This window comes from Epinephelus lanceolatus, chromosome 24 (assembly GCF_041903045.1).
Source record: "Epinephelus lanceolatus isolate andai-2023 chromosome 24, ASM4190304v1, whole genome shotgun sequence".
NCBI classification, from domain to species: Eukaryota; Metazoa; Chordata; class Actinopteri; order Perciformes; family Serranidae; genus Epinephelus; species Epinephelus lanceolatus.
The window spans coordinates 1765573-1780873 of NC_135757.1; the positions used below are offsets into that span (position 1 = coordinate 1765573).

At 40.6% G+C, this 15301-nt stretch overlaps 1 protein-coding gene and 1 long non-coding RNA gene across 9 annotated transcripts in view; both read right to left on the reverse strand.

Annotated features, from left to right (window-relative positions):
* LOC117250121 (uncharacterized) overlaps positions 1-1101 on the reverse strand; it is a 43013-nt gene extending 41912 nt beyond the window's left edge. The window contains exons 1-2 of the long non-coding RNA XR_004501061.2: positions 876-1101; positions 343-419 (exon numbers count right to left, since the gene is read on the reverse strand). This is a non-coding gene — a long non-coding RNA (uncharacterized LOC117250121). The remainder of the gene's footprint in view (positions 1-342; positions 420-875) is intronic.
* Positions 1102-9420: 8319 nt separating this feature from the next.
* agap1 (ArfGAP with GTPase domain, ankyrin repeat and PH domain 1) overlaps positions 9421-15301 on the reverse strand; it is a 228738-nt gene continuing 222857 nt past the window's right edge. For all 8 annotated transcript variants that reach the window (XM_078165886.1, XM_078165887.1, XM_078165885.1 and 5 more), the window contains 2 exons: positions 11798-12053; positions 9421-10041 (listed from right to left, as the gene is read on the reverse strand). In XM_078165886.1, the coding sequence (XP_078022012.1) occupies positions 9832-10041; positions 11798-12053 (466 nt within the window). In that variant the 3' untranslated portion in view covers positions 9421-9831. The remainder of the gene's footprint in view (positions 10042-11797; positions 12054-15301) is intronic.

The following is a 15301-nucleotide window of genomic DNA, read 5'->3' on the forward strand; positions in this document are numbered from 1 at the left end:
TTAAGGCTTTAAGGTCAAAGGTCACTCTCATTTCCGCCTTGTTGTTGTGACAGCGGGGTCACGGGGGGGATGGATGCCAAAATGCGCGCGCACGCCGCTGCATAATAAATAATAAATAACAACATTAAGGTCTGTGGCAGGCCGGGCGCGCGCTCTGACGTCAGAGCCAAACAACATTTTGAAAAGGATCCGAATTTGGTTTGAAAAAAATAATTAAACCTAAAAATAAAAATTAAAGAATATTTACTCATGTTTAGAGAAACAAACGTGTCACATATTGTTCCACAACCAACCTGAAAATAGCTTTCAATTAATATGAATCATTGCGAATTAAATAAATACCTTGGCTGTCCGTCTTGTGGCTGTATCCAGGTGTGGACAGGTGACATGCGGCTCCTTCCGGTCAACAAAGTAAAATCCTGGGCAGATAATTATCAGCATTAATGAGGGATTATAATAATAGTAATAATAATAATAATAATAATGATTATTATTATTATTATTATTATTATTATTATTATTATTGTAATTATCCACTGTTTTCAATCATGAAGCAAAAGTAAAAAAAAATACAAGTGAAGTTTAACTGGAAATAAACAAAGTTTAAATAATGATTCAATTATTATTATCCACTGCTTTTAATTATAAAGTAAAAAAATTCAATTAAGTCTAAGTGGTTCAAGTTTACGACATAAATACAAGTGTAAATTTATAACAATACTATAAATATAAACGAAAGTAATTATAAATATAAAATAAAAGATAAATATAAATAAAGTGACGTTTTACCGGAAATAAACTAATTGGAGTTATTAAATTAACTCACAAAACTTTCATTAAATCACAAACATCCTTAAATCAACTTTAAAACACACCTGGAGTCCAGCAGAAGTTAAAATGGCCGACAGACTGTGACCACTTTCCGTCAAAATTCCGCCCTTTAAGTCGCTAGTGACGTCAAACACGCGCGTGCCGCTTCAACACTCATCAATAAAGCTGTTTTACGGCAGAAAGTTGATTAATTTCACTTTAGTAGCGATAAAAACAGACGAAACACAAAAGCAACGGTGGTTCCGTTTGTTTGGTCCGGTACCGGAAGTGGATTTGAATTCGAACGTCCACGCACCTGCGAGGTGACGACACGCCTGAGTTGGGCGGAAACTGTAAAAAAAAAAAAAAAAAAAAAAAAAAAATCAAGTTTAACTTCCTTTTTCTTAAATAATTTGTCAGGCTGAAATAAATCAATTAAAAATCCAAATAATAAATAATCTGTATAACAACAAATAAATAATAAAAACAATAAATAATACAATTATCATTTAAGAGGCAAAAATACCTCTTAAAAAATATGTTTTATGGTTTTAAAGTAAATATCTGTGGATTTTGGGACGTTTGTGTCACAAAACAAAAACTCGTGTGACATTTTTGTGACTAAACAATCAATCAAATAACTTGAAAATCAATCAGTAATGAGTATTTGCAGTATTTACATAAAAAATGAGTGAATAAAGTTTTTATTCTGTGACTCCTGAGGAGCAAATAACCCTGGTGACATCGTCCAGGTGCATCATGGGAAACGTAGGACCCAGTGCTGTTGGTGTGTGGCTCACACTGGGGAACAGAAATCTGAATATCTCGACCTCTGTTTCGATTGTCACCGTTTTTAACGTCCACAGAATTTTTAGAAGATTATAAATTTATTCACGAACAAAAAATATCTCACAAAAAATGTTTTTTTTGTTTCTACGTCGCTGCTGACTGAATTTTGTCAAACGTTGAGGCTACATAAGGCTCCGTCTCAGCGATGTAAGAAATGCAGGGACGTCGTCTCTGATCCGACGCTGCCGTTCAGGCCGACGTCACGTCACAGATGAACAGATTAAATGTGATTATTTCGGCCAGTAGGAAACAGACTTGAGTCGCACGTTACAAGACAGAAATCTGAATCGTGTGGACTTTAACCTGCGGTGTGAACGCACACAGGAGGGCGGGACTCTGATGAATTTTTTTGCAAATTGTAATCAACCCGGGCCGTCGCACTCGGCTGATAAATGAGACCCGGGGGGATCAGTCTCAGCCTCAGCTCCTCGGCTCCTCGCTGCCTCCCTCCTCCCTAAATTAACAGCACCATGTTCGGGCTTCAGATGAACTCCTGCTGATTAATCCTGATGGAGCCACGACCATGCTGTCTTCTTCTGTGGTGGTTAACTCTGCGGTCTGAGAAGCAAAAAAGCCGACATCTTTCATATTTCCTGTCACAGAATACTTAAAAAAAAAATCTTCCAAAATCAAAAACGAGTCGACAGAAAATTCTCTTGTTCTAAACTCAAATTAAAACCACTAATTTTAGATAAAAAGAAAAAGACTTTCTGTTTTGTCTTCAAAGCTCCATGAAAACAAAACAAAACAAAACAGTAAGTGGACCTTTGAGTTGCTCTGTCACACGATACCCGTCTCCATGACAACAAAGCAAACTCCATCTGCTGATAAAGATCATGTCGAAAGCTCCGTCAACACACACACACACTTCACTTGTGATGCCATAAAACTACCTTCACTGTAAAATTGATTGATCTTCTGCTGCTGGGACCATTAGTTTGCTTGTTTATGTCTGTTTATAAAACACATGAGCGCCGCCCACACAGTTCCCACTCGGTGCATATTTACAAACTGAATGATGACATCACGACGCACACAGAAAAAATGTTGTTGTGTTTAGCCAACAAACGTACGTGGTTACGTTAATTCAACAAATGTAAGTGGTTACGTTCAGCCCAAACATGCAGGTGGGTACGTTTAGTCACAAAAAGTGCGTGGTTAAATTTAGCCAACAAATGTACGTGCTTACATTTAGCCAATAGACACGTCATTATGTTTAGTCAATGAATGTACGTGGTTACGTTTAGCCAACAAATGTACGTGGTCACATTTAGCCACCAGACGCATGTGATTATATTTCGCCAATGAACGTACGTGGTTATATTTAACCAATAGACACGTGATTATGTCTAGCCAACGAATGCACTTGGTTACATTTAGCCAACAAACGCACTTGGTTACGTTTAGCCAACAAATGTTCGTGGTTACGTTAAGTCAACAAATGTACGTAGTTACATTTAGCCAAAAGACGCATGTGATTATGTTTAGCCAATGAACGTATGTGGTTACATTTAGCCAACAAATGCACATGGTTACGTTTACTCAACAAATATACGTGGTTACATTTAGCCAATAAATGCACTTGGTTACGTTTAGCCAACAAATGTACGTGGTTACGTTTACTCAACAAATGTACGTGATTACGTTTAGTCAACAAATGTACGTGATTACGTTTAGCCAACAAATGTACGTGATTACGTTTACTCAACAAATATACGTGGTTACGTTTAGCCAACAAATGTACGTGGTTACGTTTAGTCAACAAATGTACGTGATTACGTTTAGTCAACAAATGTACGTGATTACGTTTAGCCAACAAATGTACGTGATTACGTTTAGCCAACAGATGTACGTGGTTACGTTTAGCCAACAAATGTACGTGGTTACGTTTAGTCAACAAATGTACATGGTTACATTTAGCCAACAAATGTACGTGGTTACGTTTAGCCAACAGATGTACGTGGTTACGTTTAGTCAACAACGTCAACTGATCAGACCAAACAGACTAAATTAACTTCCTAAAATTAGCTAACAAACAAATCAGATTCAGGAAACTCAAATAGTTCTCTAACGTAGACAAAAGATGATTCTGGTACGAAGTGAATTTATATTAAGAAGCATTATTCTCGTCTTTATTGAAAAGAGACACATTACAGTAGAAGACTCTGTATTAAGTAGAATTTTTCAACAACAGAACTGTACAGCCAACAAAAAGTCAATAACAATAATAATAATAATAATTAGAATAACAAGAACAATAATGTGTCTGGATGATAAATCATAATAAGAAAACTCGAATGGACTGCAGAGGTTGGAGGAAAATATACAAAAAGGGGGTGGAGTCTTACTCACATGGGTGCCTTTATAAATAATAAACAGGACAGCCCTGGTGGGCGGGGCTTAGGGGTAAAGGCTACGAGAGGTAACACAACCAGACAAACTTGACCATAAGGAGTTTTTTTTAAATTTTTCTTTGTTTTATTGTTTGAAGTCTATGTACAGGTGAGGTGGTGAGTGGATAGATTAGCGCTAACGCGGTTTCCCTGTTCTCCTGCCGCCTTTCAAAGCAGATGTTATTTATCTACAAGCAGGCAGCTTCACTTTTCTATGTCCGTAACATCGGCTCTAACACCACTAGAAAATACGCCACGCAACAGTCCGTTAGCCGAGATAAGCGAGCTGATTGCTGGAGCTTCACAGGATGTTTCTAGTCTCTAAATATTTTCTAAATTTAGCTTGAGTATGATCAAATTAGGGGAAAGCCATAAAGTTAGCTTGGAAGTTCAAAACTAACCATGCTAATGTGTCGTTAGCTGCAGTTAGCTTCAGTGACAGACAGCTGCGGCTTCAAACACTTAAAAACAGATATTACTAAGTTTTCTGTGCTGAGGGTAAATAAATGGACAGACAGAAGGAGATTCAACTAGCACATCACCATCCAGTTAGCTAAATTTAGCTAACTGATCGCTAGCTGCTTCAGAAGCTTCACGGGATGCATTAGTGCTGCAAACATTTTAAAATCTTTTGTGGTCGGTTAATTTTTGGAGGGAAATAAGTGCAGTTCAGCTGCCATATTAATAATTTCCTTGCTAGGTGAAACAACACTGCCATGCTAGTTTGTTCACCGCTAGCTGCAGTCAGCTTCGGCAACAGATGGCTAAGCAATTTCTGTGGCTACGAACAGTAAAAAGCAGTTTTCTCTCGTCCGATGAGATTAAATAAACAGACTTTAGAGTCGAGTGATGTTTAAAACAAAAATGACAACAAATCAGTGACAAATTAAAATTGCGCATTTATCCCTGTTAGCTAAGTTAAGCTAACTGATCGCAAGCAAGCAATTCAGCTCACTTAGAGTTAAAGTATTATTAATTTGCCTGCTAGCTGAAACAATGCCGCCATGCTAGTTTGTTCACAGCTAGCCGCAGTTAGCTTCGGCAGCAGATGACTCAGCAGTTTCTGCAGATACCAGAGTGAAGTTCAAAACCAAGATGACAACAAATCAGTGAACAACTGAAATTTAGCAATGACGTGTGTGTTTCTCCTCGTTAGCTGAGTTTAGCTAACTGATTGCTAGCTGCTTCAGAAGCTTCCCAGGTGTGTCTACTCCAAACATTTTTAAATTGTATGTGTTTGGTATTTTTTTGAGTTGACTTATAGTAATAGTTTGCTTGCTAGCTGAAACAATACTACCATTCTAGGTTGTTCACGGCTAGCTGCAGTTAGGGTTAGCGTTATCCCATTGACAAATTAGTTAGTATTTAACATTTTAAAGGAGGTATTACCGAAGTTATTCTCCTTTGAAGAACTTCAGTAAAAGGATTTTGTGGAGCTGTTTACCACGGAACTTTACCAGGACAGTATAAGCTAGCAAACAGTTGCTATGCTGTTGCTAGCTAGCAGTTAGTGTTATCATTAACCCTTTGGCAGATTATTTTGATACCTACGACCATTTAAAAATGGATGTTACGTTCATTTAAATAGCTAGACTGGTTTCTCAGAATTTAGATGCTGTTAAAGTCAGTTTCGGGGAAACCGCCAGGAGCCGCCACCTCTAAGAGAAATAGGCAAAAGTCAGTTCACGCTAACGCAAGAAAACATAAAAAGCTGTAGTGGAAAGTGTTAAGACGGACTGAATCAGACTTAGTGCATTTCTGTCATAAATAAAAGGACGTCTTCGCCCTGTCCTGCTGTCCTGGTTCAGGTTCGTGGGACGAATCCGATATAAAAACATAAAATCAAACACTTTGAAAACACAAGTTGCGGTCAAAAATCTTGGTTTAGCGTTTTACGGGGGATAGAGCGCCATCTTTGAGATGACTGGGGGGAAATGGGGGCATGGCACATACAGCAACAAGGTTGGACGAAGTTAGGAACGTAAAGGCTGGCGTGTAACAAAAAAAAAGAGGCATAAGTAGGAAAATTTCATGTTTCTTTTCACTCTTTCTTACATTTCTACAAACAGGCAGAGTGTTTGTGGTTTAATGGCGATATTGCAGCAAATGTCGGTGTACAAAGTTGCGATGCGACAGTGATCGATGTGTTGATGAATATTGCTTGGATACACAGTTGAGTTGAGAGCTGCTCCTCAACCTCTGCAGCAACATTTACGTTAAAGTTTGAGGACGAAACAGTATAGAGAGTAAAGAGACGAGCAGTAGGTGCTCAGCATAGTGTTGAAGGTAAAAATCATCACTCACAAACCGTCGAGGTTTAAGGAGCATTTGTCCCGACAATCCTGATCAATTAGCGTTCAGTCGACATATTTCGCTAATACCGAAAGGGGCACTGTTTTGGTTTTACAGGTCCTTGTCCGAACTTGACCACATTTAGATTCAACTCAAAACTCGACCACATTTGGACTCTGTCATGACTCAGAACTTGACTTCAAACTTGTCTAAATTTGGACACCTTCTTGACTCAAAACCAGACCATAAATGGACTCAGCCTTGACACAAACTTGCTCAAATTTGAACTCAGTCTTGACTCTAAGCCTGATCACATTAACAGATCTCAAACTTGTCTAAATTTGGACTCGGTCTAACTTAAATCTTGACCATGTCTGGACGTGGTTTTGACTCAAATTTGACCTCAAACTTGTCTACATTTGGACTTGGTCTTGACCCAAAAACCTAAATTGTTCGGACTTGGTCTTGATTTAAATGTTGCCCACATTTGGATTTGCTTTCGACTCAAAACTTTACAACATTTGAACTCAGTCTTGACCCAAACTTGGCCTCAAACTTGTCTAAGTGTGGACTCGGTCTTGACTCAAATTTGTCTAAATTTAGACTAGGTCTTGACTCTTAATGTGACCACATATGGACCTGGTCTTGACTCAAAACTTGACCATGTTTGGACTCCGTCCTCACTCAGACTTGTCTAAATATGGACTCAGTCTTGTCCCCAAACTTGATCACATTTGAACTCAGTCTTGACTCGTCCTCAAAGAGGCTCAGACTTTGAATCATCTCGGAGGAGACTCAGTGGTCTTGATGACAGCCTTTTTGCGTCGAGTACATGTTGTTTTGTTTTTGGATTTCTCATCTTGTAAGCTGTCTTGTGACCCTTCAGGCTGGATGAGTTCTTCTAAGACTTCCAGACTGGGAACCACTGGTTTACTGGTTTACACGCGTTGTTACCCGGAAAAGTTGAACTTCCTGCCCTGGATGGATCAGCGCAACACTGAGCCAGAACACATTCAGTCCGTGCTCATGTTTGTTTTCCACACAACAAACACACATTAGAATAAATCACTTCCATTCTGCATCCTGACACCGGCGCACAGGAAGAACTCCCTGTGTTCTCTAATTTACAAGACGTCATGGTTGAAAGAGAGGAGGTGACGGAGAAAGAGGAGATTATTTACAACAAGGTTTCCAGACCAGAGAAGAAGAAGAAAAAGAAGAAGAAGCCCTTCTTAGTGATTCGCTGAGCAGATCAGGGAGACTGTCTGATTGGACGGGACTGGAGGGAACTTGGTGTGAGGTCACTGAAATAACATTACAGACAGCTTTTTACAGAATCTTGTACGTTAGCTACACCACGTTCACGTCTTTTCATTCGAGACAGTAAAAGTGAGTTTTAGCTGAAATGAATCAATAAAAAGTAACTTGTCACCTCCCGTCAACCCAAACTGAAAACACCAGAAGAAGAAGAAGAAGCATATCAATTCCCTTTTCTCTCCGTTTGTTTAGTAGCTGCTTCCTTTTCTTTCCCATTTTGTAAAACAATAAATTCACTTCAGGGACAGTTTAAATTAAACCAAGGATGTTCAACCAGGATGTAAATCAGACGCGGGTTTAAGATGCTAACAGTTCAATCAGTTCAGATAAATCAGTTTGGGCTGGACGATAGACCAAATCTGTCATGTTACCAGCATCACCGACATTTATATATGTAGACGCTGCAGCGATATGTCGGACAATACATTAACGTGACAATAGAGAAACATGATTTATTGTATTCGTCCAATTAAATCCAGACTTTTAAATACATGTAAACATTTTAGTCCAACTGAAATTGTACTCAATTGAATTTCTCAAAGTCGGACTAACACAGTTGAATACCTCCTGCATGTATGTAGTCATTCGGACCTCAACTAGCTGAGGCACTCTGAGCATGCTCCAGTTTCCACCCTGGGCTTTGACCCGGAAGTTGAATAGCATTAAATGTGCAACAGAAGGTTGAGAAATACAAGCTTTTTATCCAGAAAGGCCAGTCTTGCCCTCTCCAGTATGGCGGCTACGCTGACGTAAGATCCAGCGGCTAACGAGGCATCTATGTCTCTGTAAAGTTCTGTAAATCTTTTACAGAACTAAATTAACTCCCATTTCCCTTAAAATACAATAAATATTCTGGATCCAATAAAATTAGAGTAGCTTCAAGAACCAATGACAGATGGACGTTCACGTCAGACAAAGTGTTTTGTCATTTCGTCTTGCGGCGTCCGATCTTTTCCAGTTTTAATTCAGTGGTTCCAGCTCTCCATATTTAGGTTTATTTGCTGTATTTCTCTGTTTTCTAAGATTGTGAATTGAATATGTTTGTGTCTGGGGCTGTTGGTTGGACAAAAACTGCAATTTGAAGACGTCGCTTCTTGTTCGGGTCACTGTTTTTGCCATTTAAAGGCCAAACGATGAAGCTAGTAAGTATCACAATGTGGTATCATATCATCCAGCCCTAGATTAGGCAACAAATTATTTAGTTAGTTAGTCAGTCTTTAAAATTATGGAAAATCCGAACTGAGTGAAGTGAAACCAAATGAAACCCTGACGCCTGATTTAAGGATGCTGAGAAAAGACGATTGGATGTTCATGATCGACAGTCTCCGGTCCCTGAGCCTGGCAAGAGCTTCTGTACACTTAATGACTTTATACACCTGAAAAATCAAAAACAACAAAAAACCTTCCCCGTGTCGACATTTTAACGATTGGTCCAGCAATGCACATCAAGATACAATATACACAGTCCAGGAAAAATGCCTTAAATTAAAATAGAAAAGTGTCTAGGGCATGCGATCTATCACACTTCTTCTTGTTTACCTCTAAGATCTGATATCGTTTTTTTTTTCTCTTACACATCGAGATATTTTTCACATTAAAAAAAAAGGCAGGAGAGTTCACAGAATCCATGAAAGAAAAGGTGAAACACTGACGCCAAAATGAGAGGAGTCCTCGAGTGATGGTGATGATGATGATGATGATGTGGGCATGCTACGAAGACTCCGTCTCTGGTTTCCTTCGTGATATCGCTGTCTCACAGTTTTCTTCTTTTCATGTTCACAGAGAAGACGATATGTTTTGGCGAGACGGTCTTCTGATTGGCTGTAGTGTTAAATTAGAGCTGTGATGAGGTATGATGTCCCTGGAGCTTCAGACTGGCCGTCATTGGCTGCCGTGAGTCACGTGATTATTTCCCAAATTGCTCTGATGAGCCAGCGACGTCTGTTGATGATGGTCGACTGTGGACCACGTTTCCCACCATGCTTTGGGGTTTTCCCCCCAAACAGCGTCACCACTGACCCCAGTTTTTAATCAGTTATAACGAGCCGGCGGCAGCAGCGGCGGCGGCGGTTGTCAGGTGAGGTCGGTGAGTCACAACAGGTAGTGGTTCCCAAAATAAAAGCTCTCCCAAAGCAGGGTTTGTTTGTTATAAAGAGTCAGATCTCCACGGTCATATGAGTGCGGCACTCCCGGCACTGCTGCAGCTGTTGTTACGGTTGGTGTTGCGGCGCGACAGGTTGGGGGTGGCCATGAGAGGGTAGCGCTCGTCGGGGCAGCCGTACTGAGCCAGTGTGTCCACACACTCTTGACTGCTGGCCTGCCGAGCGTACGCCATCGCGCTGTTGCCGTGGGCGTCCCTCGCCATCAGATCCACACCGTACTGAAAGAGAAAGAGATCAATATTAATGTTTATGCAATTCATTAAAGAGCCAATCTGATTTTCTGCTTTTTGTTTTGTATCATTAGTTCTACTTTGTGGTATTTTAATTTGGCGTTAAGCTACTGTCGATAAAACTGGAAAATTTTACTAAAACATTAATGAATAAAAGACAAATAAACAAATTAAAAGGAAATTTTACTTTGTCATTTTGTTTTTTGCCGTTAAACTACTGTCCTTAAAAGAAAAGCAGAAAATCCTCAAATTACATACAAGAATTTAAAAAAGTGAGGAAAAGAGTTGAAAAATTCAGTTTTAAAAAATCCATTTGATTTGAGTATTTTCCTTTACCAGTTTCTTTGTAAAACTAGTTATTACAGTTAATAACAAGTCATTGTCAGTAGTTTAATGCCAAATAAAAATACAACAAAGTAGAAGTGATGATAAAAAAACAATGATAGAAAAGCAGAAAGTCCTTAAAGTATATATGTAAAAAAAGCAGTTCAAAGGACAGACCTAAAAAGTTTTCTTTGCAGTTTTAATGACAGTACGCCAAATTAAAATGCGAGAAAGTGATGATACAAAATGATCGAAAAGCAGAAAATCCTCACTTTTTTATATAAGAATTAAAATAATTTTTTATTCTAGTTTTTATTTGACTTTAAAGTACTGTCAACAAAAGTGGAACGTTTTGCTAAAAATTGAATAAATTAAAGGAAAATTTTTATTGATTTTTTTTGGGTCTTTTTTCCTCTCTTTTTCAAATTTTATATATAATTTGGTGATTTTTTCATCACTGTTTTGTATCATCACTTCTTTTTGTGGTATAGTTATTTGCTGTTAAACAACTGTCAATAAAACTGTTTTATTCCATTTTACTAAGAAATGAACAAATTAAATTGAACATTTTTACTGAATATTCAGGTCTTTTTTCTCTTTCTTTAAAATGTAATATATATTTCAAGGATTTTCTGATTCATTACTTTGACTTTGTTGTATTTTCATTTGGTGTTAAACTACTGCCACTGAAACAAAATGAATACATTACAGAAAAATAACCAAATTAAAGGGAATTTTTTAACTGACTTTTTAGGTCTTTTTTCTCTTTTTAAAATTTTCTGTGCAACTTGCTGATTTTCTGCTTCTGATATCTTTGAGTTATAGACCGTCGGACATCAAGAGAAACTGCTGATAGTCACGTTATTTAAAACGTACAATACAAACAGTGTTTGTTTTCACACCTCACATTTTAGAGACAATTAAAACAATTAATTCAGACATTCAAAAGTATTTAAGTGATGGAGGAGCTACTGCAGGAACAAATAAATGCTTGTTGCTAATTAATTCCAAACACTTGTACTTTGTCGTTAAGCTACTGCCAATAAAACTCAACACTTCTACTGCAAATAAAAAGAGAAGAAATTAAAGAAAAATGACCAAATTAAATGGAAATTTTACATTATTTTATTAGTCTCTTTAAAATCAAAATCATCAGTATTTTTAAAATTCGGCTACAAGCTCTAAAACACTTTACAAAAATACTTTAAAATGACACTAAACTCTGGCTACTGGACATTTAAGAGGGATTAAAAAGTGAGAGTCTATATTCCCACAGCTCAACAACACTTCCTGTAACTCTTTGTTGCTCCATGTGATGGTTTAAATAGAGTTTTGAAACCCTTAAAACATTGCAGCGGGCCTAAGTTCGCACATGAGCCCCGTGCCGCCACGTAACCAGGTGTGTCGATCTCAGTCTTACCCAGATGAGCAGCTGTGTGATGACCACATTGCCCTTGCGGCTGGCGAGGTGCAGCGCGTTGCGTCCGTCTCCCTCCCCGCAGGTCTCGTTGACCTGCTGTCGGGAACCGTGGGCGAGCAGCAGGACAACAGAGCGCAGGTCCTCCTCGGCAGTTGCCCTCAGCAGTTGCTGGCCCAGAGAGAGGTCAGTGCCTGGCAGTGACGCCAGGAACAGGCGCTGCTCGTACTTCGCCCGGATCCAGCGCTCCCGCTCCTCCCTGGCAGACAAAACATAGGGACGGAGAAGCTCAGTGTCAGTGTGGTGTGCAATAGATCTGTCAAGAACTTTTCTTTTGACATGTCGTAAACCAAAAGATAAATCGAGAGCGTAAACGGTTAGTTGGAACACAAGATTTGGCGATCTCTCTAAACGTCTGCGGCCCTGTTGAGTGTAAAATAAGACACAGCGAGGGACAGAGGGACAGACAGGGTGAAAGGCGAGGGGACGTGGAGACATTGTTCACCAATCGAGTGTCATGAACTGCTGATCTGTCTAATCCACAGATCACATCGCGCTAATCTCTGCACAAATCCCTCCATGTAAACAGCAGCTCATTCAGCCTGCTGGGATTAGTCCAGGCTCAGGGGAGGAGGGGGGGCGAGGACGGCCTGAGGGATGGGGGGGGAGATATTGAGCTGTCCCCCCTCCCTTCTCTTCTCCTCCCCCTCCCCCCTCTTAACAAAATAACAGCACCTCCTCTGCAGGAAATGGAGAAGGAGACACAACAGTGGCTCCTCACAGGTTGATGCTTCCACCATGAAATGACTCCAGTGTGTGTTGAACACACCGAAACAGCGGGAGAGGAAACGAAACACAAAGAGGAAACGAAACAGAATTAAAGCTTCCTCACAATCAAAACTTCTTACGTTACATCATGATGTACGGCTCTGACTATTAAAGCTTAAATCACGAGTTTTCTAATTGGAGTTTTGTACTGTGGCTGCGACATGTTACAGGGACAACCCAAAGAGTTCTTTGTATTAAGCTTTCTGTTCGTCTCGCAGTTTAACGAAGCTTTCAGGTGTGAATTTTTAAAACTCTGATATAAGAAGTTTCCTAAAACTTATTATCAGGACGTCTGAAGTGTTGGAGGACATGGTGAGATGCATGATGGGAGGTGTTTCTGTGGGAAAGAGGACGAGACGAAAAGTCGAATGAAAAAGAGTTAAAGAAGAGTTTTGGGGTCGGTGTGGGAACCTGGCAGAATCTCATTAACTCTCTTCCTGGAGACGAGTGTGTGTGTTATTGTGCGTATGTGTGTGTGTGTTTTCAGGGGGTGTTGTGGGTGGGGCGGCGGCGGCAGCGGCGGCAGCTAGCATCACGGAATGTCCCGGGGGCTTTCTCCTTCCTGCCCCGACCCAGAGACAGAGTAGGGAGGCTGGGCACGAGACTACGGCTGACAGCCCCCAGACAAAGAGCCTGGAGGTGTTGACTTGGTGTGTGTGTGTGTGTGTGTGTGTGTGTGTGCGCGTGTGTGTGTGTGTGTGTAGGCGCGCTCAGCGGGGCTCTGGCCTTCTGTCCTCCAGAGGACGGAGAGGAAATGTGAGGCCACTGGACCCAGGAGACGCATGCCTTCCCCCGCCGCTGGAGTTGCTAAGGGCCTGAGTGTACAGGAGCGTGAGGCCTTCACTGGTCATCGGGATTTTTCAGTGCTAACGCTTAACTCAGCGTCTCAGCTAAGAATCAGAAATACTGATATATTGATCCCCGAGGGGAAATTATTTATGTTACAATCAAACGCTCTGTGTCAGTAAAGTTCGGAACCTTCAGACCTCCACGTTCTTTACACTTTATGACATCATGATGTCACAGATAAAGTGAAGCTCCGTTTTATCTGATGATGTCACTGTGTGCCATGTGGCCAAAAGTATGTGGACACCCCCCGTGTTCAGGTCCTGTTTGTCTGAACCTCAGGTTCACAGTGACCGAGGCTTCAGGTGTCCACATACTTTTGGCCACATGGTGAATCAGCTGCGTCAGTCTGTTTGTTTGTTTGTTTGTTTACATTTACAACATGACAAATGTCCCTGGTTGTGTTTGTCACAGCGAGCTTTATAGTGAGCTTCAGTGTGTGTTTGTTGTGTGTACTACTGCATGTTTGTTGTGTATTTGTTGTGGGTTCAGTTGTGTATTTCGTGTGTACAGTACAGGCCAAAAGTTTGGACACACCTTCTCATTCAATGCGTTTTCTTTATTTTCATGACTATTTACATTGTAGATTCTCACTGAAGGCATCAAAACTATGAATGAACACATGTGGAGTTATGTACTTAACAAAAAAAGGTGAAATAACTGAAAACATGTTTTATATTCTAGTTTCTTCAAAATAGCCACCCTTTGCTCTGATTACTGCTTTGCACACTCTTGGCATTCTCTCCATGAGCTTCAAGAGGTAGTCACCTGAAATGGTTTTCCAACAGTCTTGAAGGAGTTCCCAGAGGTGTTTAGCACTTGTTGGCCCCTTTGCCTTCACTCTGCGGTCCAGCTCACCCCAAACCATCTGGATTGGGTTCAGGTCCGGTGACTGTGGAGGCCAGGTCATCTGCCGCAGCACTCCATCACTCTCCTTCTTGGTCAAATAGCCCTTACACAGCCTGGAGGTGTGTTTGGGGTCATTGTCCTGTTGAAAAATAAATGATCGTCCAACTAAACGCAAACCGGATGGGATGGCATGTCGCTGCAGGATGCTGTGGTAGCCATGCTGGTTCAGTGTGCCTTCAATTTTGAATAAATCCCCAACAGTGTCACCAGCAAAACACCCCCACACCATCACACCTCCTCCTCCATGCTTCACAGTGGGAACCAGGCATGTGGAATCCATCCGTTCACCTTTTCTGCGTCTCACAAAGACACGGCGGTTGGAACCAAAGATCTCAAATTTGGACTCATCAGACCAAAGCACAGATTTCCACTGGTCTAATGTCCATTCCTTGTGTTTCTTGGCCCAAACAAATCTCTTCTGCTTGTTGCCTCTCCTTAGCAGTGGTTTCCTAGCAGCTATTTGACCATGAAGGCCTGATTGGCGCAGTCTCCTCTTAACAGTTGTTCTAGAGATGGGTCTGCTGCTAGAACTCTGTGTGGCATTCATCTGGTCTCTGATCTGAGCTGCTGTTAACTTGCCATTTCTGAGGCTGGTGACTCGGATGAACTTATCCTCAGAAGCAGAGGTGACTCTTGGTCTTCCTTTCCTGGGTCGGTCCTCATGTGTGCCAGTTTGGTTGTAGCGCTTGATGGTTTTTGCGACTCCACTTGGGGACACATTTAAAGTTTTTGCAATTTTCCGGACTGACTGACCTTCATTTCTTAAAGTAATGATGGCCACTCGTTTTTCTTTAGTTAGCTGATTGGTTCTTGCCATAATATGAATTTTAACAGTTGTCCAATAGGGCTGTCGGCTGTGTATTAACCTGACTTCTGCACAACACAACTGATGGTCCCAACCCCATTGATAAAGCAAGAAATTCC